Raw genomic sequence first — 22,329 nt, 5'->3', positions numbered from 1 at the left:
TCTGGCTGGCAATATATTATGTGTATGATCTTCAGTAAATTACTTAAGCTATCTGAACTCCATTTTCTTGGTCTTAAAATCAAGACAACACGCTTTTGTATCATTAATAATGAAACCACATGGATGGTACCCAATACATAATGCAGTTCTGTAAGTTAACAATAAGCTTAAGTGCTTTTTTTAGAGCTGGGCGGTGTGGACGGTTGCACAACATAGTGAATGTGTTCAATGCCATTACACTGTAGTCGTTAAAATGGTTACTTTCATGTTCTGTGAACTCCGCCTGAATAAAAAAAAGCGACAGAAGAAAAGCTTTTTGAAACATCCACTGTTCAAGTTCTTAACACATCTTAAATTGATGAAAGCTGGCACAAAAAGGGGAAAGTTAGGCATGTTAAGACCATAACAAAGAAAGAAATCTTACTCTTTGCAACTGCATGAGTAGACCTGGAGTATTAAGCTAAGTGAAATAAGCCAGTCACAGAAAGATCAGTATCATATGATTTCACTTACATGTGGAGTCTAATAACCAAAATAAACTAACAAACAAAACAGAAACAGACTCATAATACAGACTGACAGCTGTCAGAGGGAATGTAGGTTGGGGGACTGCATGAAAAAGTGGGGTGGGGGAGGTAGAAGAGGTAAAGTGGGGGATAAATGGTGATGGAAGGAGACTTGACTTGGGGTGGTGAACACAATAGATTGTACACCCAAAACCTATATAATGGTATTAACCAATGTCACCCCAATAAAATCAAGTAAAAATGTGGTCAGTTATTGCCAGTCTCCCCCAAAAGTTAGGCATGTAATAAGAACACAGTACATCAGTTTTCAGAAGTCTCACCAAATAATTTCCCAATAACTTAAAGGGAAAAATATGTTATATGTTATTACCAGTATATCTGTTTTGCATTATATTGTATATTTTGGGTATCTAAACTATATTCTCAACAAGTAAACTTTTATGATCTTTAGCACATGACTAGCATGTTCTAGTAATGATCAAGCATTATGGATATTTTTGGAGGCAGTGAACTAGAAGACTTTGTTCTATTTCTGTAAAAGTCATTAAGTGAATCATTGAAAATTTAAGTTCAAAAACACTGTCATTAATATCAGTGAAATTCCTTCACAGACTAGAGGATACTAAGGAAGTAAGTTTGAACAGGTCAAGAACAGATCAACAGCATAATACTTTAGGACAGAACTCATTTCTTGGAGAGGAGAATTAACTACCATATGGACAAGAAAAGTATTTACAACTTTGCCACACACTAAAGAAAGTAATAATTTCTCATGCTGCTAATAAAATAATTTTACAGATTAACGAAGAGACTACAGTAAGTGGCCTGTACACAATTCTATCTGTAAAAATAGCATTAACTACTTCCACAATGTATAGTCAAAAATTGTCCCATGATACTGCACAATTGACCTTAGACATAAAAAGTTTGTATGAATTTGATTGTAACACAATCAAACAACCCGAAGCAGATATGAGCCTCTTCTATTTAACCCTTAACTTTTTTTTATGAAAAAAAGTTGATCATCTCCCTCAGGAATTCTTTTCTTAAATTTTAAACCTTGCAGAGGTTGTGGTTGATGTGAGAGACACAAACAGTTTTCTTAAATACCCATTATTTTTTAAAAGCATTTCTTACTGCCCACACTTCAGAAGCAGGGGTTTTGTACTTGGTGTGACTGACTGAAGTCTATAAATAGCAGTGAGAAAAGCTTCCATGAGTGCAACTGTGAGGCTTTTACACTTCTCTTTCCACACCATGCTCTTAAAATAACAAATTTCTACCAGGTTTGAAAACAATATGAAATATTGAGTATTATGCAGTCTTATAGATACCTTAAGTTGGCTTAATGGTCTGATTATTTTTTTTTGTATTTACCTTTTATTTCTCTTTCAATGCTTCTTTCTTTCGTGGAGAAAGTTTCAGTTGTTGGTATATCTCCCCCCCCTCCCAGCTTGAGTCATAATTAGTATACAGAAAACTGCACATAATTAATGTGTAAAATTTGATGAGTTTAAACATATGTATATACTTGTGTTACCATCAAAACAGTCAAGATTATAAATATACCCCTCAGCTCCAAAAGTTTCTTTTTGTCCCTTTGTATGTGTGTATGTGTGTGCGTGTGTATTAAGGTCATTTGAAATAACATCTAGCCTCTCAACAAAATTTTAAGTGCACAGCTCTGACTGGTGTGGCTCAGTAGATTGAGTGCCAGCCTGTGAACCAAAGGGTCACTGGTTCGATTCCCAGTCAGGGCACATGCCTGGGTTGTAGGCCACGTCCCCAGTAGGGGGCACATCAAAAACACCCACACATTGATATTTCTCTCCCTCTCATTCTCCTGCCCTTCCTCTCTAAAAATAAATAAAATCTTAAAAGAAAATTTAAGTGCACAATACCTTGTTAACTACCAACCCTACATGGTACAGCAGAGCTTCAGAATTTATTCATCTTGTATACACCTTTATACCAACTGGATATCTAATCCACATAACCCTTTTCCCCAACCCCTAATAACCACCATGCTACTGTCTAGTTCTGTACATTCGACCATTTCAGATACCTCATCGAAGAGGAATCATGCAGTATTTGGTCTCCCACGATTGTCTTGTTTCACACACCATAACGTCTCCCATGTGTATCCATGTTGTTGCAAATGGCAGGGTTTTTTTTCTTTTTAAAGGCAGAATAATATCCGTATCTTGGGTGTTGTAAATAATGATGCAGATATCTCTTTGAGATGCTGATTTCAATCATTCTGGATACATATTCAGAAGGGGGGTTGCTGGTGGCTCTATTTTTATTTTTTGAGGAATCCTTGCATTGTCTCGCTCACAGTGGCTGCGCCAACTTGCACTCCCGCGAACAGTGCGCAAGGGTTCCGATTCCTCCACATCCTCACTACCACTTTCCTTTTAGCCATCGGGTAACACAGCAACCCTAGGAAGTGTGAGGTGATGGCGGCTCACTGCGGTTTCGATTTGCATTTCCCTGATTAGCAACGTTGAGCATCTTTGCATACAGCCGCTGGCCATTTCTATGTCTTCTCTGGAGAAATGTCTATGCAGGTCCTTTATACCTTTTTTTAAAATTGGATTCTTTTTCTTATGCTTTTGAGTTCTAGGAGTTCTTTATATATTTTGGAACTTAACCCCTGTCAGCTATATAGCTCACAAATATTTTCTCACTTTCCAGAGGTTCCATTTCATTTTCTTTTTTTTTTTTTTTACTGTGTAAAGGCTTTTTAATTTCATGTAGTCCTACTTGTCTATGTGTTTTTGGTTTCATTGCTTGTGATTTTGGTGTCACACCCAAGAAATCACTGACAAGAGCAGTAACAAGAAGCTTGGTATTGCTACACCAATTTCAGGTGTACAATATAATAATTTGATGTTTGCATACCAATCACAAGTTAGTTTCCTTCAGCTACCCCATATCTGACCCCCTTTACCAACTATGTTCCCTATCCCCCCACTTTCCTTCCCCTCTGGCAACCACCATTCTGTTGTATCAGGGATATTTTCTCGTGGTCCCTGTGTCTGTCTTTGGTATCAGGGTGATGCTGGTATCATAAAGTAAGTTTGGAAGTGTTCCTTCTATTCTTTTGGAAGAGATTAAGAAAGATTTGTACTAATACTTTTCCAAACAGTCAAATTCACATATGTATCCATATGTTCCTGGGTTTTTCTCTATTAGCAGGTTTTTGATTACTGATTCAATCTCCTTGTTTTTGTCGGTACAGGCTTTCTATTTCTCCTGAATTCATTTTTGGTAGGTTGTATGTTTCTCGGAAGTTCTCCTTTTCTTCTACGTGGTCCAATTTGTTGGAATACAATTGTTTCTAATAGTCCTTTGGTAATAAACTGTTAGCAATTTACTTCTGTGACACCAGTTTCATGTCTCCTCTTCCATTTCTGATTTCACTTGACTCTTCTTAGTCTAGCTAAGGGTTTGTCAATTTTGTTTCTTAAAAAAACAACAACTCTGAGTTTCGTCTTTTTTCTATTGTTTTTTATTCTGTACTTCTTTTATTTCTACTCAAACCATTACTTCTTTCCTCTGCTAACTGGTGCTTAGTTTGTTCTTCTTTTTCTAGATCCTTGAGAGGTAGTGATAGGTTGGTTGAGATTTTCCTTTTTTTAGAAAATGGTGCTTATCGCTTTCATCTTTCCTTTTAGGACTGCTTTGGCTGAATCCCATAATTTTGGCATGCTGTATTTCCATTTTCATTTGTCTCAAAATATTTTCCAATTTCCATTTCATTCTTATGGAAGGATTCTTCCTTGACCCAATGGTCATTCAATGTTATGCTAAGTTCCACTTATTTGTGAGTACTCCTGATTTCCTGTTTGTTATTGATTGATAGTTTTTTTTCTATCTTGGTCAAAAATGATATGTTGGAATGATTTTAATATTATTAAATATGTTCAAATTTGTTTTGTGACTACTGTGTGATCTATTCTAGAAAATATTCCATGTGTGCTTGAAAATGATGTATATTCTACTTCTGTCAAATGGATGTCTGACATCTCCATTAGGTCCATTTTAGTCTAGCAGTGAAGTCTAATATTATTGTACTGTTGTCTATTTCTCATTTCAGATATGTAGATTTGTGCTTATATATTTTGGTATTTTGCTGTTAGATGCATACATATTTGTAATTATTGCCTTTCTCCATGAATTGACACCTTTATAATTATTTATTCCTTTTAATAAAGGCTGTAGTTATCTAAGGTGTAGAACATGATTTGATATACCTAGTGAAATGCTTATTAGTCAAGTTAATCAGCAGACTGTCATATCACATAGTTGCTGTATTCTTTTTGTGATCAATGTAGCTGAAAATGACTCTCTTAGCAAATTTCTAGTACTCAATAGGGCATTATCTATAGTAGTCACATGATATCTGTAGATCTATGCTTCCTACATAAAGCAACTTTGTACCCTTTGACCAAGGTCTCCCCATTTTCCTACCTCCCCCCACTGTTAACCACCATTCTAGTCTTTGCTTCTGTGTATTCAACTTTCAAAAATCTCACATATAATTGAGAACATTCAGTGTTTTTCTTTTTAAGTCTTGCTCATTATACCTAGCATAACATCCTTCAGGTTCATCCACATTGTTGCAAATGGCAGCTGCTCTTTTTTTAAGGCTGAATGTGTGTGTACATGTGTGTGTTTGTGTATTCTCACATAAACTGATCCTTTTATTCTGTAATGACCTTCTCTGTCTCCTGTGACAGTTTTTTTTATTTAAATATTTTATTTATTTATTTTTAGTGATAGGGGAAGGGAGAAAGTGTGGGAGAGAAACATTGATGTGTGAGAGAAAATAAATTAGTTGCTTTTCACATATGCACCCAACCAGGGACCAGGCCTGCAACCCAGGAATCTACCCTGACTGGGAATCAAATAACGAACTTTTGGCTTGTGGGACGATATCCAACCAACTGAACTACAGCAGTGAGGTCTCCTGTGACCATTCTAGACTTAAAGTCTACTTTGTCTGATAAAAATATAGACACTCCTGCCTATTCTCTTTTGATTACCATTTGCATGGGATTTCTTCTTTTATCCCTCATATTCAACTGATGTAGTTCTTTAGATCTAAGTTAAGTTTTTTAATAGAGAGTATATGATTGGACATGTTTTTTTCTTAAACATTCACCAACTCTGTCTTTCTATTGGTGAGTTTAATCCACCTACATTTTGGTTTCCTTTTGAATCATTAGAAAGTATACCAAAAAGAACAGGAGAATATGTTCATATTACAAGGAGAGTTAAGACTAGATGCTAAAGCAGATATAGTAAGCTAGGACTTTCATAGGAATTTTGCATTTTACTTTAAAATAAAGGTTTGTATTAATATTTCTGAACTTTGAGAAAAGTTAATGCTGCAGAAAGATACATGAGTTCATTGTGTGGCTCTCACGACTGCTTAGATAAACTGCTTTGAAGAAAATTACATTCTACCTAAGAACTACTCAATCCATTTTCATCTTTATAACCAACAGTACCAGAAGTCATCTTAAACTACTCATCATTTGTGTTGCATTTGCTCTACACATTCTCACATTGTTGCACTTCACAAGTTAACCTAAACTTCAAGTGAAATCATGTTTTGTACTAAAAGTATTCTATGTTTATAAAAAAATAATATAAATGCTATAGCTGTGTAAAAGTAGAAAGGAGAGGCCAATCACATCCCGATCTTCAAAAAGGTAACACAGATGTACCAATAATGTGGTTCTTTAAAACTGCATTTTAAAGAACCTGCTTCATGAAGGAACTTAATGGTTGACCCTTTTGCAAATTGTATAATTAAAACTCTTAATATTGAAAACCTGTTGTCTTTTTCAAATATAGTAAATCTATAATTTATATTTTAGTATTATTATTTTGAAAAATCTGAAGAGAGGTTAACTTCATCAGGATTTTGGAATTCAAACACATTTCTTCAGCTTCTGTCAAGTAAGCTTCTGGGATTGTTTTCATAAACTCACAAATGGTCAGGCTTAGATTTGCAGAATATTCCTTCCGTTCATACTAGTTTACAGGAATAGAGAGGACAATAAAACCAGATAAGAAACTGAGTTGAAAATGTTTTATGTAAGTAGTCTAATTTTGACATGCACAATGAATTAAATCTTTAATACTAGTAAAGGGATCCATTTAAATAGTCCCAAACAAAGTAACACCAAAAATTGTTATGTTCCTAAGTTGTTATCCAAACGGTTTTTGGCAGTGTGCTGCAGGGACCACCGTGTCCACATGATAGGAGGTTTTGCGGCACTTTCCTTGGGGCAGCTTTACCTCTGCAGCAGAGATAAAAAGGTTTCAGTGTACAAGACACAACGGTCTGGAATCGGATTGTTCTGTTTGGAGCTTAGCTCCACCACAAACAGCTACTGCATGTCCACCTGGTCATCGGGAAAATGGGAACAATAACACTACTGTTGCATTTTAGAGTAGTTTAGATTGAAATAAATAAAATAAACCACATTATAGCTCGAGCCTACTGCCTGAGGCAGATTTGGGGTTCAATCATGATTGTCATTTTGACTTTATCATTATTGATCTGCAGATAAAAGAGATAAAATATAGCACATTACTTAGATTGATTTTAAAATTAGTCATGAAGATTCCAAAATAAACAAATATTATCTCCTGAAAAGTGAAAATAAATTTCAGCTGATTATCAAGCTAAACCTTGATCTTTCTCATTATCATGAAAAGGAAAATAAATCTAGTCAATAGTTACAAATTGATAAATCCCTCTTAAACACTGGAATGTGATAACTTCAAAAAGTAACTGGTTATGCACAGGAAACAAATGACAGACTGAAAAGAGAATTGATCATTTTCATTGGTGTATTAATGAAATAATAAATTGGCGAAATATACCAAAATGTACTCCAAATCATTTGAAATTTTTGAGGTGGTAGTCTATATAAAAATAAATATTTGAAAACAATGACCTGAACAGAAATGCAAAAATGGTAATTGCCATATCCAAGGGGAGACTGAGGCTAACCAGGGGACGAGTAAACCTCTATTTTCCTCAAACCACACACATATCTGTAAACACATGATTTCCACAACATTTCTCCTATTGTTGTTAATTATTGAGATTTAAACACAGTGTTATAGATAATAGGTAAGTTAATAAGTTCATGTATGAAAGTGTTACCAGCAGAATTTAGCTAGAAAAGGGGAGCAAAGAAAACTAGACACTGAGTTTAATAAGCTGAGAAGCACAAGCCTGCCTGCTAGCCAAGAAGCTGCAGTCCCCAGAGGACTCCAGTGTTTCTCTGCCAAGAGAATTAGGAGCCCTCCCTCCCTGCCTCCAGTACCAGATAACCAAGAGGGAATGGGGAGAGGCAGGAACAAGTGCAATAGAAATCCAAATGGTGCAAGGGGGAGGGGCTGGACCAGAGAAGCTTATCACTCTTGCCTGGGGAAAGAAGGATTAGTTGGGAGGTGGATCCACCTGAAGCTTTCCAAAGTTTGGGAATTGGTTGCTTATTTTGAGAAAACACCTCCTCTGTCCCGCACCCAAGCTAATATGGTTCCAGGGGGAAAGGAAGCTCACTTTCTCTCTCTTTCTCTCTCTCTCTCTCTCTCTCTCCCCCGGGCAACCTGCACTCGCCCCAGGGGTTTCCAGGTCCTCTCCCCTGATAGCCACAGGACCCATGGCCATGCCACTCCACACACAAGCTCCGGGAGGGAGCCTGAAATGGACTACAACCAGAAACACAAGCTAGGCTAGCTGGATGCTAGACTGAACTGCACTTTGATATAAACACTGGGCAGTGGCCTTCATCCTGGCCCCACTGAAGAAATGGCTGGCTATTTTCCATGGTGAGACAGACAGCAATGGAACATCAGGAGGGGAACCTCCTTCCTTGCACATCATCAATAACTTATTCCACAAAGCCACATCCTCCTGTGTAGGTCTCAGGAAATACTTTTCTTTAGGCACCACAAAAGCCCCATTTCCACGGGTACCTAAAAGTATTCTCTGATTTTTAATTTGGTTTTGATTTACAACATAATAGTAATACATTTCTTTTGAGGGATGTGATGGTTACTCTTATGTGTCAACTTGTCTAGGCTATAATATTCAATTATTGAGTCAAACCCTTGAGAAGGTATTGCTGTGAAGGTATTTTGTAGATGTAGTTAACATCTGCAATTAGATGACTTTAAATAAAACTTCCCCTGACAATGTGGTGGGCTTTGTAAAATCAGTTAAAGTCCTAACAAAACTAGTTTAAAAGCAAAAGCAACTGTGCCTCAAGACTGCAACAATATCTAATTCTGCCTGACTTTCCAACCTGCCAGCTTTCCCCATGAATTTCTGACTTGCTAACATATACCATTGCACAAGCCAATCCTTTAAACTGAATCTCATTACCTATATATCCTATTGGTTCCATTTCTCCTGAGAACCCTGACTGATCCGGTAGGTACCAATCACTATCACACTTCCCACAGCTCATGAAGGCTGACTAAGTATTATCATAAATAGTTTCTTTAGTTTCCTATTATAAGCCTATTAAAGTATACTCATAATATATGATATACAAAATATTCAATTAAACAAACAGGTGTGGATTTCTTGGTATAAAGCAAAACATTGTGAGATTAAATCACAATTCCTCTCTTCGATTTTGAAAATATCTATATGTAACAATGGAGACGAACCTATCTGTTAGTGAGAGCCGTGATAGAGGTACACTTAGAATAACATCATAGCCCAGAGCAGCGATTCTTTATGACTGAAAGTGCACTCTATTTGGGAGGACGTGGAGAGAAATGAGGTTGGATGGGTGGGTGGCGGTGAGATACCGAAAACTCTTGAGTACCAAACTAAAGTGTTTGAACCCAAATTTGTGCCAGGCATCAATGACGCTGAGTAGGTTATTTTCTACATTATTGAAAAGGCTGTTCTCTGGACAACTCTATGAAATAAGGAGTACAAAGGTAAAAAATTGGAGACGGGGGTTTGAAAGCCACAGAATAGCACATTAAACCTTAAAAGTTCAGAGACTCAATGCCTTTGTTCTTCACTATTTCACATTATCTCATTAATATTATCTCCAAAACCAATAGCGTTATGACATAAGTTTTATTTCTCAAAATAAGCATGTTACTAAAGAATAACTAAGTATCATCATAATGCTTACAGCAAACTATCATAATAAACTAAGCTTTACCAATAAAGCAAACATATTTTTTAAAGGGAAAAAATCAAGCAAATAAAGTAAGAAAATGTATTTGCTTTTGACTTTACAAAAAATAATTTTAATGACAAATATTTTCACACACATAGACTGTTCTAGACACTCATTGAGCATTTACCTCCATAGGATGGGCACGGTGAAGTACTCTTGAAATTCATTTAAATGTGGCAAAATGCACAAGGAATTTTACATAGAGGCCATGCACACTATAACTATGATTTAGTTCTCTTGATTTAGAAACAAACAGTAACCTTTATTTTAGTTGATAAATTTTGGGAGGTAATAATTTTGGACCACAGAGAAAATACCTGTCTTAATAAAAGCTTAAAAATAAAAATTAAACAGAACTCTCAAAGATAAAAGGAAAGAGAAAGACATTTCTTACAGAGAGTCATAACAAGAAATAGATACAAGGAACTTCAGATTGAATTGGCAGGCAACAGATGATTCCCCAAGACCCACCATTTACTGTGTTTCCTATCTTCTGGCATGAACAAATAATAATAAAGAATTATTAGATCACAGGTTATTTCCAAAGAGCCTGAAAGTGTTAGATGGCAATGACCTTTATATTTCTGAATTTAAAAAATGCTGGATTAAACATAAAAGATGCTAATAGGACAGTGTGGAGCCTATATTTTAAATGGCATATAGAAGTGCACCTAGAAATACATATCCAAAAGTTTTACATTTATACTAGATATACAAGGACAAAAATAGTAAATAAAGTAGTAAGTGCTGTTGAGAACATCTATAACTAGCATGAGTGAACACAAAATAAGTCCTATCATTTTCTCTCATCTTTCAATATAAAGCAGTGATTTGTATGATAGTATGTGACAGAAAGAGTGAGAATCAACTATAATTTATGTTCACTAATATTATTTTGATTCTCCTTCATTTGAAAGCCATAAAAAAGACTAGGAAAATAGAGTACAGATAACACTACTCATACAGGCTAATGCAATAAGCTAGCATGTCCTTTTCAAATCACAGGTAGTGACCCATTAGTGAATTCTGAAATCAATTTTGTGGAAATCAATTACAGGTAGTGACCCATTAGTGAATTTTGAAATCAATTTCTGCATTACAAAAAATTTAATAGAAAAGAATAAGATACCATGAGATAGGAATAAGTATTATTTCTTAATCTTTTTAAAGATGTTGTATGTATCCAGAGCTGAGATGTAAAATTTATAATAGTACAAGTTGTGGATAAAAATGTTCAAAAACCTGAGGTAAAGGGTCACACTCAGAGTAGTCATTGGTACATCCTTGTCAGACTGAGGTGGAGCCCCACTGGAGTCCACTGGGGTCAGCCCTGGGTGCAGAGTTATTTTAGTGTCTTGTCTATGTCCCAGATAATGAAAACTAAAACACATTTAAGTTGCTCCTGATGTCCAATAGGGAAATGGTAAAAGTTGGAACCTTCAGAGAACTGAGGTTTCATATTGCACTGTGCATTAATAAACTGATCTGAATGCAGTCATTTTTCAAGTGCTGGTTACATATTGGGAAGGATACAAAAGCTATTCTTTTTTTTTTTTTAATTCTCACCTGAGGATATTTTTTCATTGCTTTTAGAGAGAAAGGAAAGGAGAGAAACAAAAATGCAAGAGAGAAGCATCGACGGGTGGCCTCCAGCACACACCTGGACTGGGATTATATGTGCCCAGACTGGGGACCATGTGTCTGGACCAGGAACGGAACCCTACAGCCTCGTATGTGCCCTGACAAGGAACGGAACCTGCAAACTTTCAGTTATGCAACCAGCAACCTTTCAGGTACCATATAATCCTCTAACCAACTGAGCCACGTTGCCCAGGGCAAGAGATGTGAGTATACTTTTTATATTACTTAAACATTAGGCAAGTTTTCTGAAGATTTACAAGTGGATTAAACCACACTTGAAAGTTTTTCTTTTTTTCACTTCTTTTTTGTTTGGACTTTACTTATTTATTTTTAGAAAGGGGAAATGAAAGAGAGAGGGGGAGAGGAACATCAATGTGTGGTTGCCTCTCAGGTGCCCCTACTGGGGACCTGGCCCACAACCCAGGCATGTGCCCTAGACTAGGAATTGAATCAGTGACCCTTTGGTTCACAGGCTGACACTCAATTCACTGAGCCAGGGCCAAACTTATAAGTATTTAAAATATGATGTCTAATTTATTTATACACTAATGAAAAAATGATAAACAACTATAAATAGATTTTTACATAAAATTTTTTTCTAGATCGTGTACTTGGACTCATAAGCAATTATACTCTGATCTTAAAACTATGCATTATACACAGGTAGAGCTCTGGGGATTTAGAACATTAACTGCCACATTAATTTCAGAGAGGTGAAAATGATGTGCTCTACATATCACCAAAAGGAATAGTCATCCTCATGGAATTCACTTCTTATTACTTCTCTGCTACTATGGAATATAACACCAGATATGAATAATGTACACAGCTTAGATCATGACTGATCTTGTTATTGCTCTCACACATGCCTTTTCAAAGAAAGGAAATTTTCTTTGGTTAAACTAATGCAGGTCCTAACATAAACCAATATATGTTTCTTCACTTGAGATTTTGAAGTAAAGTTTTTAGCAAAGTGTCATATCAGCTCATAGGAGACTTCCTACTATATGTTGAAATTCCTCACTTTCTCGAAGGTAAAAAGGAGAGACTTTCATCTGCGAGGTCATTTTAACAGCAATGTTGTGATTTCACTGTGGTCCGGTACACTAAAAGAAATATCTTGGGGACTTCCCTTACCTGGCTACGTGATTGATTACAGGAGCGAAGTTGGTTGGCCCGTACAGCTGTACCGACTTCAGACTCCTGTAGTAAGCCTCCATGACACCCTCAATGCCGTCACAGTAGGGGTTTTGAGGGTTCCCATTCTGCAGAACATTACAGGCAAAAAACAGTAAAAAAAAAAATTAATAGTGTCTGTAAAGATCAATTGAAAAAACAATAATGAACACTGATACTCATAAAGAATTTTCTGGAATACTCATTTATATATTTATACCAGCAAAAGTTAAGTGGTCAATATTAGATTACAATGTATTATATGAAGTGTGATAAGATACTAGAATGTACACAATAATTAAAAATAGATACATTTCAAAACAATGGCAGGAGATGATTCTAAATAATCTTGAGAACTAAATATCACATTGTGTAATTAATAATGTCTTCATTTTACACAAGTCTTGTATATGTCGACATGAACATACAAAAATTCTGAAAAGAAGTGAATAAAATATCGGTTAGTTAACACTGAGTGGTTATATAATTGGGGACTTTTATTTCACTCTTTAAACTATGTATTTTCCAAGTTCTGCAGTGATACATTAAACTCGGAAAATAGTAAATGTTGTCTATTCAGTTTCTCTTTATAGAAAGAAAAATGTATACCATCTGCTACACACACATGTTGAGGATACACCTGACAACACCAACCGGAGAAGGGGTCGGAGGGAATGCAATCTGGTGTCAGAAATATCAAGGCAAAGGCAAAGGAAAATAATCAAAGAGACACATCCACACTGTTCAAGGGAAATGGAGCTTGTCACCAAGGACTTGTTCTGAAAGACAGCACCCAGGGAGGCAACTTTAAACCTGCAGACCTGCTCTCGCTTTTGCATACTTTCAATACGCTATTTTATTAGGTTTAATTTTCCTGGTCCAGATTTCACAGATAACACAAATAAGGCAATGTATTAGTTATCTATTTCTATGCGGCAAATTATCCCAAAAGTCAGTGGATTAAAATAATAAACATTTATCATTTCACACATTTTGGGGGTGCCAGGAATCCAGGAGCACCTTGGCCAGGTGGTTCTTGCTAAGAACCTCTCACAAGTTCACAGTCAAGATGCACACCTGGGCATCAGAAAGCTTGCCCAGAGCTGGAGGATCTGCTGCCTGGAAGACTCACTTATACTGCTGTTGGTGGGAGGCCAACAGGGACTCCCCATAGGGCTGCTTGAGTATTCTCACAACACGGCAGCTAACTTCCTCAGAATGAACAACCCAATGGAAAAAGCAAGGAGGAAGTCCCAATGCCTTCATAAGCTGGTCTCATAAGTTGCATGCCAATCCTTCTACTTTAATCTATTGGTTAGAAATGAATCACTAAGTACAGTGCCCACTCCAAGGAAGGGGAATTCGGCTCCACCTCTGGAAGGCGAGAGGAGACGTAAATGAAATTTGTGAATATATTTTAAAACACTAAAGGCAGTAACTATATTTAACATTGCATGCATGTTTTTACCTGAATAATCACAAGTAACTGTGAATTTATAACTGAAATTGTTGGCTTCTATACACCAAACTTTATATCAACATATTTATATTTATATACATTATATAGTTTTTTTATAACAACTCTTAAAATTTAGATAAATTTTAGATAAAATTTTATTATTTCCACTTTACACATGAAGAAACTAAGGCACTGAGAGCTTAGATAATGTTCCCCTAAGTCACACAACGCAGGTGAAAAGAGCCAGTATCTGAACACACGCAGTCTGACCCCAGAACCCAATCTCCCTACCCCACCCCCACTCTTCCACCATGGTATGAATTCCTGGGCATTTTGAAGAATGGAAATCTGAGGAAGCTAAACCAGATGGTATCGACCACTTCAGCTTTGCCATCTGTGAGAGGAGCTATACCCACTCTTTCTTGTTTATTTTCTTTTTTTTCAAACTGTTTATTAATGAAACCTCATATAAATGTTTAAAAAACATAAAAATAATCAGAAACCTCTTCATATTATAAAATTGGTTATGGTAGTTGACTGATATTTTACCACAAGGTGGTTTGTACTGGTTTTGATGTTAATCTGCGCTGACTTATTTAACCTTCCTTTAAGTAAAATTTTATAGAGTTCTTTCCCCTTGATAAGAGTACAAAGCTAATTAAAATTTAAATTATTATTCTTTTTGTGCATTAAAATGTGTTACATAGCTTCCTTGAGGGAAAAATTACAAAGCAGGGTAATTCTGGCCTTCTTTTTGATAGTCTTTTTAACATTTGAATGACAGTTTATATTTCCTCTGTGTCTCTGAAATTGAAATTACAAGGTCGCCATTTTTGTCACCATTTCATTTTTCTTAATGTAAAGATAATCACTGGATGTTCTCTTTATCATTATGGAATATCTGAAGCACAGATTTCTCTATTAGTTCTTGTTACATAACAAATTACTCTAAGATTTCATCATATGTCGTGAATGATAAAAATACTTTATTACATAAAATTATACATTTTCTTAAATATATGCTTTGTCTTATATCAGAATCATTTTAAATAATTTACAAATATTAAAGTGAGATTTTCCGCTTAATGACAATATTGTAATAAAATATTTTTAAGTCTTTCTAAAAAAAACTAATTTCATAATAATTATCTTGGGAATTAGTTTTTGCTTGTTAAAACAAATTAAAATAAGCTTACATGTGGACCTAGCCCCCCCCCCCAAAAAACATAGGATGTTTTGAAAATAAGAGCATTCAATTTTGTTCTACGTGAATGAAGACAGCAATGGATGTCTATTGCATACTTCCCTTTTAATTAACAACTTTTCCACTTATAAAACCATGCATGTCAATTTGTAGAACACAGAAATATATAGACTGAATTCAAAATAAGCAATTACTCTCCTCTGGAGACTACAGCGGGGAAGGTGTCCAGCTTTCACCCATGTCCCCTCCACCTGACCCCTAAGGGATTGTAACTAGGGAGTTAAGAGTCAGCTCTGGACAAGAAGCCTATGATCTCCTTGGTGACCTACAGCCTACAACACTTCTTAGCTGGCCTAACACACTGACAAAATGCTTTCAGGGGCTGTTGCTTTACTCTCTGAAATGTTAACTGTTGCTGCCCAGAGATTGCTTACTACAGGAAAAGCTGAGAGAATTCTCCCTTTTATTCAATTAAAAAAAATCTATGGAGCTATTGTGTTATGCATACAGTGGCAAAGACACTTGGTTGCTAAACTCTTACGTCTAGTTAAAAGAAAACGGGTATGCACAGATACAAAAATTTATAGATTCCTATAAATGCCAAAGTAAGTGAAAAGCATGCAAATCCTTTTAGATATTTAGTAGGAGAAAGCACTTGGACAGAGGTAGCATTTCTCTAATCAATGTAAAACCTTCTTTTGAGTCTCACTGGCCACATGCCTGCTAGAAACGGATCCTCTGAGGCACCGCAATATTGTATTCCAGTTCCAACCCCATGGGATCATCCAGAGTCATGAAGAAATGAGAGCAATGACTCATCGATTTCACAATCAAACTGCTTAACATGATAATACTGGGACATTTTTCCTTTCTTTTCCTATTCCTTTTTCTTCTCCAATTACATCCATTCTTATACTTATTTCACATGAAAAGCCTGGTTTACCTGAGATCCTTTTGATTCAGCAAAGCTCAATTTCAGCATTTGAGCTAACGTGAAACTTCCCCAAATAGGGAGTAATTAATTTTTTAAAAAGCCTCCCTTGCCACCCGAAAGATTATTTGAACCTAATGTGGATAAGGAGATTAAATAGTTGTGAATACACATCCCACTTCTCCCCATGGAAACCTGAGAGTTTGTGAACATTAGGCAGTATATTAAGTGTTAGACTGACGTGTGACTGAAGTGTTTGTATTTGCTACTTTGGGCACTTACAGAATATATATTGCAGTTATACATGATGAGGTTAATACAAAGTACTTTAGCACAAACCAAGTAAAAGGCTACCTCATTGGAGATTTATTTCATCCTTTTCTGGCTTACTCTTCTAAGAAAACAAAAGTGTTTTGAAAAAATTCAAGTGGCATAACAAGTAATGTAAACATTGAACAACCATCATCAACATCATCATTTTCACCATCCATCTGGGAGGCTATTTTTTGTACATTGAAAAGGGTATAACTCTACCCTATACATTCATGTTAAAAGGACAGTTTAAGATGTAAAGAAGAAGGTCTTCTTTAGCAGGAATATTTGCACAAGTTTGGTTACAAAGAATACATGTAGAAGGAGAAAGAACAGAAAAGGAGATGAGAAGAGGGAGAGAGAAGAGAAAAAAATCATATACAAGGGTGACAAAACTCAAAGAAGGGAAATTAATAGCCCTCATTTAGATTAACATAATTATTCTTTTTCTTAGGCTTAAAATAGCCTGTGACCTTTTTCCCGAGGCACTTAAGACTTAGGATCACATGAGTGATTTTCATGGCTTCATAAATTTCTGCGAAGTATTCATGCTCCCGGAAACAAAATCCCAACAGATATTCATTTTTACATGACATTGGGAGTGTGGGCTATTTCATGGGAGAAAGAATCAAACCCTACAGCTACCTTTTCTGAAATTGTGCATGATGGAACAGAGAGGCAAAATAAGTACAGCAAGAAAAATATTAAAATACTATTAAAGCATATATTTAAGAAAAGTGAGCATCACTTAAAAGCTTCTGGAAATGTGTATATGTATATACATACACATATATGTGTATATATGTACAGGCATTACCATTACATGTGTGTATATGTATATATTTATATACACATATTATATATGTGTTTTATTAACACCATTATATATGGTATCTGTATATACATATCTATAACATGGTGTCAATAAAGCATATTTCTAAGCAGCAGTGTTACAGGTATTTCATAAAATGTGGCTAAGTAGTGGTCAAGAGGACGAATTCTAAAATAAGACTGATCTGGGTTCAAATCCTATCTGTTGGAACCCAAGTAAAAATTGAGCCTCTGACCTGAGTTTTGTACTCTTGGGTACATTCTTCTTCCATATTTAATATAAGGGCTTTTGCTAGAGTGGCATAATGTGACAACTATGATATACCTACTGCAGAGAAATTTTATGAAGATTAAATAAGAAAATGAATATAAAGTATTTAGATTGATACTCAGTAATTCCTTGGTAAAGACAGTATTACTGTTCATTTTGAACAATATTTATCATTGTTCGCTTTTGTCTATTTTGCTTGCATACTTAAATAATCCCTACAATAATCATGCATTGTTTTTATAATAAGAATAAAAACAATAAACAAAGACCTACAAAAATGTGGGTGACAGGAGAGTTTATCTACCTGCTACAGCACGTAGGGTAGGCTGGGGGGGTACCTCTGTTAGGAAAATCTATTTTTTTCTAAAATAATAGCCTCACCATCCTGTACTGATTTCCCCATTATTTATGAGAAAGTACAGGTGAGAGTAAGGCTGGCTGAGCCTTTCAGCATTACCTGTGTGGGGTTTATTTTGAAGGCGGACTGTAATATATTGCTTATCTGCAATCACATAATATAAAAGTAGATCTATATAAATTAAACATTAATGAGAGACATATTTTTATTCCAATCATATCTTCTACAGTACATTTAAATCTTAATTAATTATAACCATCAGTGCTGCTTCACATTTGAAAAAATTAACTTTGGCTATAATTAGTCCTTTACATTTGAGATGCCATTTTAGAAGAGGCTGTTTATCAATAGAAGATTTATAAATCAGATGCATTTTAGGTATATTAAAAATATACACATTCTTTGGTCTTCCTCCCTTTGAGAGACAAAAAGTACTTCTGCTCCCTTATTACTGGGCTGGCCTTAGTGACTTGGTTGACCAAGAGAATGTGGCAGAAAGAATGTTCTGGGACTTCCCAGGCTGTGGTATAAAGAGCCACATCCTCCCCCCCCAGCCTTTTAGAATATTCACTCTGGGGAAGCCAGCTGTCATGTTAGAAATCTGACTATGGTAAGACCACCACACTGTTATGAAGCCCATGATAACCGCATGGAGAGAGGTTGTATGCAGAAAGAGGGAAGATGTCCAGGCAACCCAGCTCTCTCAATCATCCTAGCTTGGGCACAGACATGAGCAAAGAAGCCAGCTTAGGGAGCATGCTATCCCCAAAACACATGACATGGAGAAGAAGAGAAGAACCCAACTGACAGCCAGAATCAAGACTATGGCTCCGCTCAAACAATTCCAGCCATGTCTAGTCATTCAAACCATCCCAGGAAGGCCCTAGACACTGCAAAAATAAACACATAAATAAAACATCTCCTGCCCTGGCTGGCGTAGCTCAGTGGATTGAGCACAGGCCTGCCAAGCACACGATCGCCGTTCAATTCCCAGTCAGGGCACATGCCTGGGTTGCAGGCCAGTTCCCAGAAGGGGACTCAGGAGAGGCAACCATATATTGATACTTCTCTCCTTTTCTCCTTCCCTTCCTGTCTAAAGATAAATAAATAAAATCTTTAAAAAAAATAACGCATCTCCCATTGTATTCTCCTTGAATTTCTGACCCTCAAATCACACATAACGGAAATGTTGGTTTACACCCCAAACTCCCAGGGAGTTTTATTTTGCAGCCATAGGTAACTATAATTGACTCCCCTACTTATAAATCAGATGCACTGTAGGTAGATTTATTGCTACTCTATTTAACTGTCATTTTTTCTATTAATACAATGCTCCTAAATCAATCTTTTAGCAAAATTAACCTGAATCTACAGTCACACACAGCTGCTACATGATTGACTAAAGCACAGGAGCAGTGAACCGATATTTAAAAATCCAGCATAAAACTTTCTTTCAAATATCAAATCCTCATGATGTATCCTTACCAAAGCAAACTCATGAGAGATCCTTCCATCTGGAGGCAGTTTTGCACCAAAACCCAGAGCTGGGAACATTTTATCACTGTCATAATCTTGAACGATTTCTCCCACGGCTTTCAGAGCCATGCCATAGGCGTTCAGCTGGTAAGGGTTCATGTAGTGCAGAGAGGTGGGCTGGGCGGGGTTTCCTGATGACAAAAACATTTCAAACGTGAGTAATGAGGCTCATGATGCAATTTGTTTGGACAACATTTTCCTTGATATCCATGTCTTGATATTTATTTCTATTCCTTGGTATTTAAATATTATATTTTTCTGCCTACATTCATAATGTGTCGAATGGTGTTTTTAGGGGACGGATATTAACATGGAAATATGTATTACATTTGATCAGACGTGGAGAAAATTTACCAATGATCTATCAAGCATATGTATGTTTTTCAGAGGTCATGCCTCATCATCAATTGCTTAGCCTATTCTTGAAATTTAGTTCCAGAGATTTATAAAATTACTTTTATTCGTTTCATTTTATGGTAGTATTTATTTTTGAAAAATTATGTGCCTTTAGCTTGAATTCTTCTGCCTAAATCAGAGGATTCAACTGAATTAATGAACTTGGATAATTATGAGGTCTTCCTAAAGTGGTATTACAAAAACAAATTAAGTATTTGAGAAGCATCCCAAATTATCATTTTAAAAAGGAGAGCATAGTGATTTTCAAATTCAAGCGAATAAAATATCTAGATCTGAAAAGATTATTCAGGGTTTCTCACTAGACTTTAAGATAGGAGGCAGAAGGCCCAAAGCTGAGTCTTGCCATTTGTAGGACAATATCTATAAAGTGCCTGCAATAAATTCTACCACAGTGTTTACTGGGAGGACAAGACCAGATTGTGTGTGTGTGGAAGTGACTGAAAACAATTAAGTGCCACAGACACGTATGGTTTAACAACTACTGTTATTGATGTCTGGATCATCCACCAGGGTCTGAGTTTTCAGTATCTTATGCTATGCAGGATGTTACATTTGAATACAGATGAATTTGAGAGAAAGTAATGTATGTGTTTCCATTTAAACACATTGAGATTCACATTGATTTGCCCTAATTACCAGAACTAGGCAGCCTGAAAAGCCATTAAGTGTCCTAAGTAAAAATGGAAACTTAAATGGAACTCCTAATAGCACATATAGCTCAATTCTACTTTAAAATGTTGCCTGAAGAAGGAAAGCCTCAGGGCATAGTTTTTTTCTGACAAGGAAAACAAATAATAGCAAGTACTTGAAATCCAGATAGAAACACAATAAAGAAGAGATATTCCCTTGGTTTATAGTACATGTAATTATACCAAGAATACTTTTGGTCTAAAAATAATTTACTGTGTATAGACATTTATATTTCAAAAGAGTTACAAACATCGAGGGCTGGTTTCACATGACAAAATGTCTAAACAAGTATCTGCTGGCCAAGATGGCCTCGATGCCGCCCCCCTCCCTGCCCCCAGCTTGACCAAATTTTAGACAGGTTTCTCCTGACTATGGGCCCTGAGCTCCCTTTTCTTACAGCATTTACTTTAGATAACTCACAATTGTAAAATTTTCCACTGTTTGAGATCTAAATCTTCTACAGTCCAGGAATGTCTTTCTCAAAGACCTGGGAGCCAGCCCATTGAAGTCATCATAAGACATCATGCCTATCACCTACAGTCTTTGTGGGAAGGTAGGAGCCTAACCTCTGTAAGCGTTACTTAGCAAATATACATAGATAGTGGGGTCGCACAGACCAAACTCCCCTCTAATGTCCCCAGTATTTATCTAATAGTTCATCAAGGCACTTAAATTCCCTCCCCTCTTCTGTTTTGGACATATTGAGTCAGTATCTCTTTTCTACTGCAATAAGCTTTGATCTCTGTTGCAATAGTTATAAGAAAAGTCTCCTTGGCCAGTTTAATTTGCCTGGCAAAAATTTCCTATGACACTTTCTTTTAAAGGAGGTATTTTGTCAGTGAGTCAAGAGCCCACACTGGCCACAGATAAGCAATACCATTCCTTGACTAAGTATTTATTTAACCATAACTCTTAAACATAAGAAGAGTTGCTACCCAAAGATTGCAATATGGCTACTAATTCAATTTCACTAAGGAAACCATAACTTAAAATAAAAATACCACTAATATCCCAGCATGTCCAAACATCTTAGCCTATCATGCACAAGCGTCTTTATGCCCACAACAACTGTCTTGATTCCCGTTGCTCTGTAGTAAGTTTCAAAAATGAGAATACGTGCATCTTCCTGCTTTCTTCTCTTTTCTTCAGGTCTGCTTTTGTTCTGAATCCATTGGAATTCTATGTGCATTTTTGGGTCAGTTACCCATTTCTTCAATTTTTGATAGAGACTGCATTAAATTTTTCAGTTGATTTGGGAAATATTACCAATTTAACAGTAATGGATTTTCAAATCAATAAACATGGCATCCTCTTATTTAGATCTTTAATCTTTCAACAGTGTTTTTTCAGAATAGTTTTTAGAGCATAAGTTTTACACTCACTTTGTTAAATTTATTTCTAATTAATTGGATTCCTTTGATACTATTGTAAATAGAATTGCTTTCATAATTTCATTTTCAGATTTGTGGGTAAAAATTTATATATGGATATTTTATCCTTTAATCTTACTGCATTCATTTATTAGTTCTAATGAATTTTTAGTGGATTAATTCAGATTTTCTATATATAAGACTATGTCATCTGTAAATAAAATAGTTTAGCTTCTGCCCTGGCTGGTGTAGCTCAGTGGATTGAGTGCGGGCCTGCGAACCAAAAAACTTTGGTTCGATTCCCAGTCAGGGTACATGCCTGAGTTGCAGGCCAGTTCCCAGCAGGGGACACAAGAGACAACCATAC

The 22,329-nt window shown here is 36.0% G+C and overlaps 1 protein-coding gene across 2 annotated transcripts in view; it reads right to left on the bottom strand.

Annotated features, from left to right (window-relative positions):
- The window catches only part of CPNE8 (copine 8), a 178,683-nt gene that overhangs the window by 16,418 nt on the left and 139,936 nt on the right, over nt 1-22,329 (bottom strand). For both annotated transcript variants that reach the window (XM_037058176.1, XM_037058175.1), the window contains exons 15-16: nt 19,435-19,616; nt 12,545-12,672 (exon numbers count right to left, since the gene is read on the bottom strand). In XM_037058176.1, coding sequence (XP_036914071.1) covers nt 12,545-12,672; nt 19,435-19,616 — 310 coding nt within the window. The remainder of the gene's footprint in view (nt 1-12,544; nt 12,673-19,434; nt 19,617-22,329) is intronic.

Source organism: Sturnira hondurensis, unplaced genomic scaffold (assembly GCF_014824575.4).
Source record: "Sturnira hondurensis isolate 20B ecotype Veracruz unplaced genomic scaffold, ASM1482457v3 Scaffold0009935, whole genome shotgun sequence".
NCBI lineage: Eukaryota > Metazoa > Chordata > Mammalia > Chiroptera > Phyllostomidae > Sturnira > Sturnira hondurensis.
This window is presented reverse-complemented; position numbering and strand designations above follow the sequence as displayed.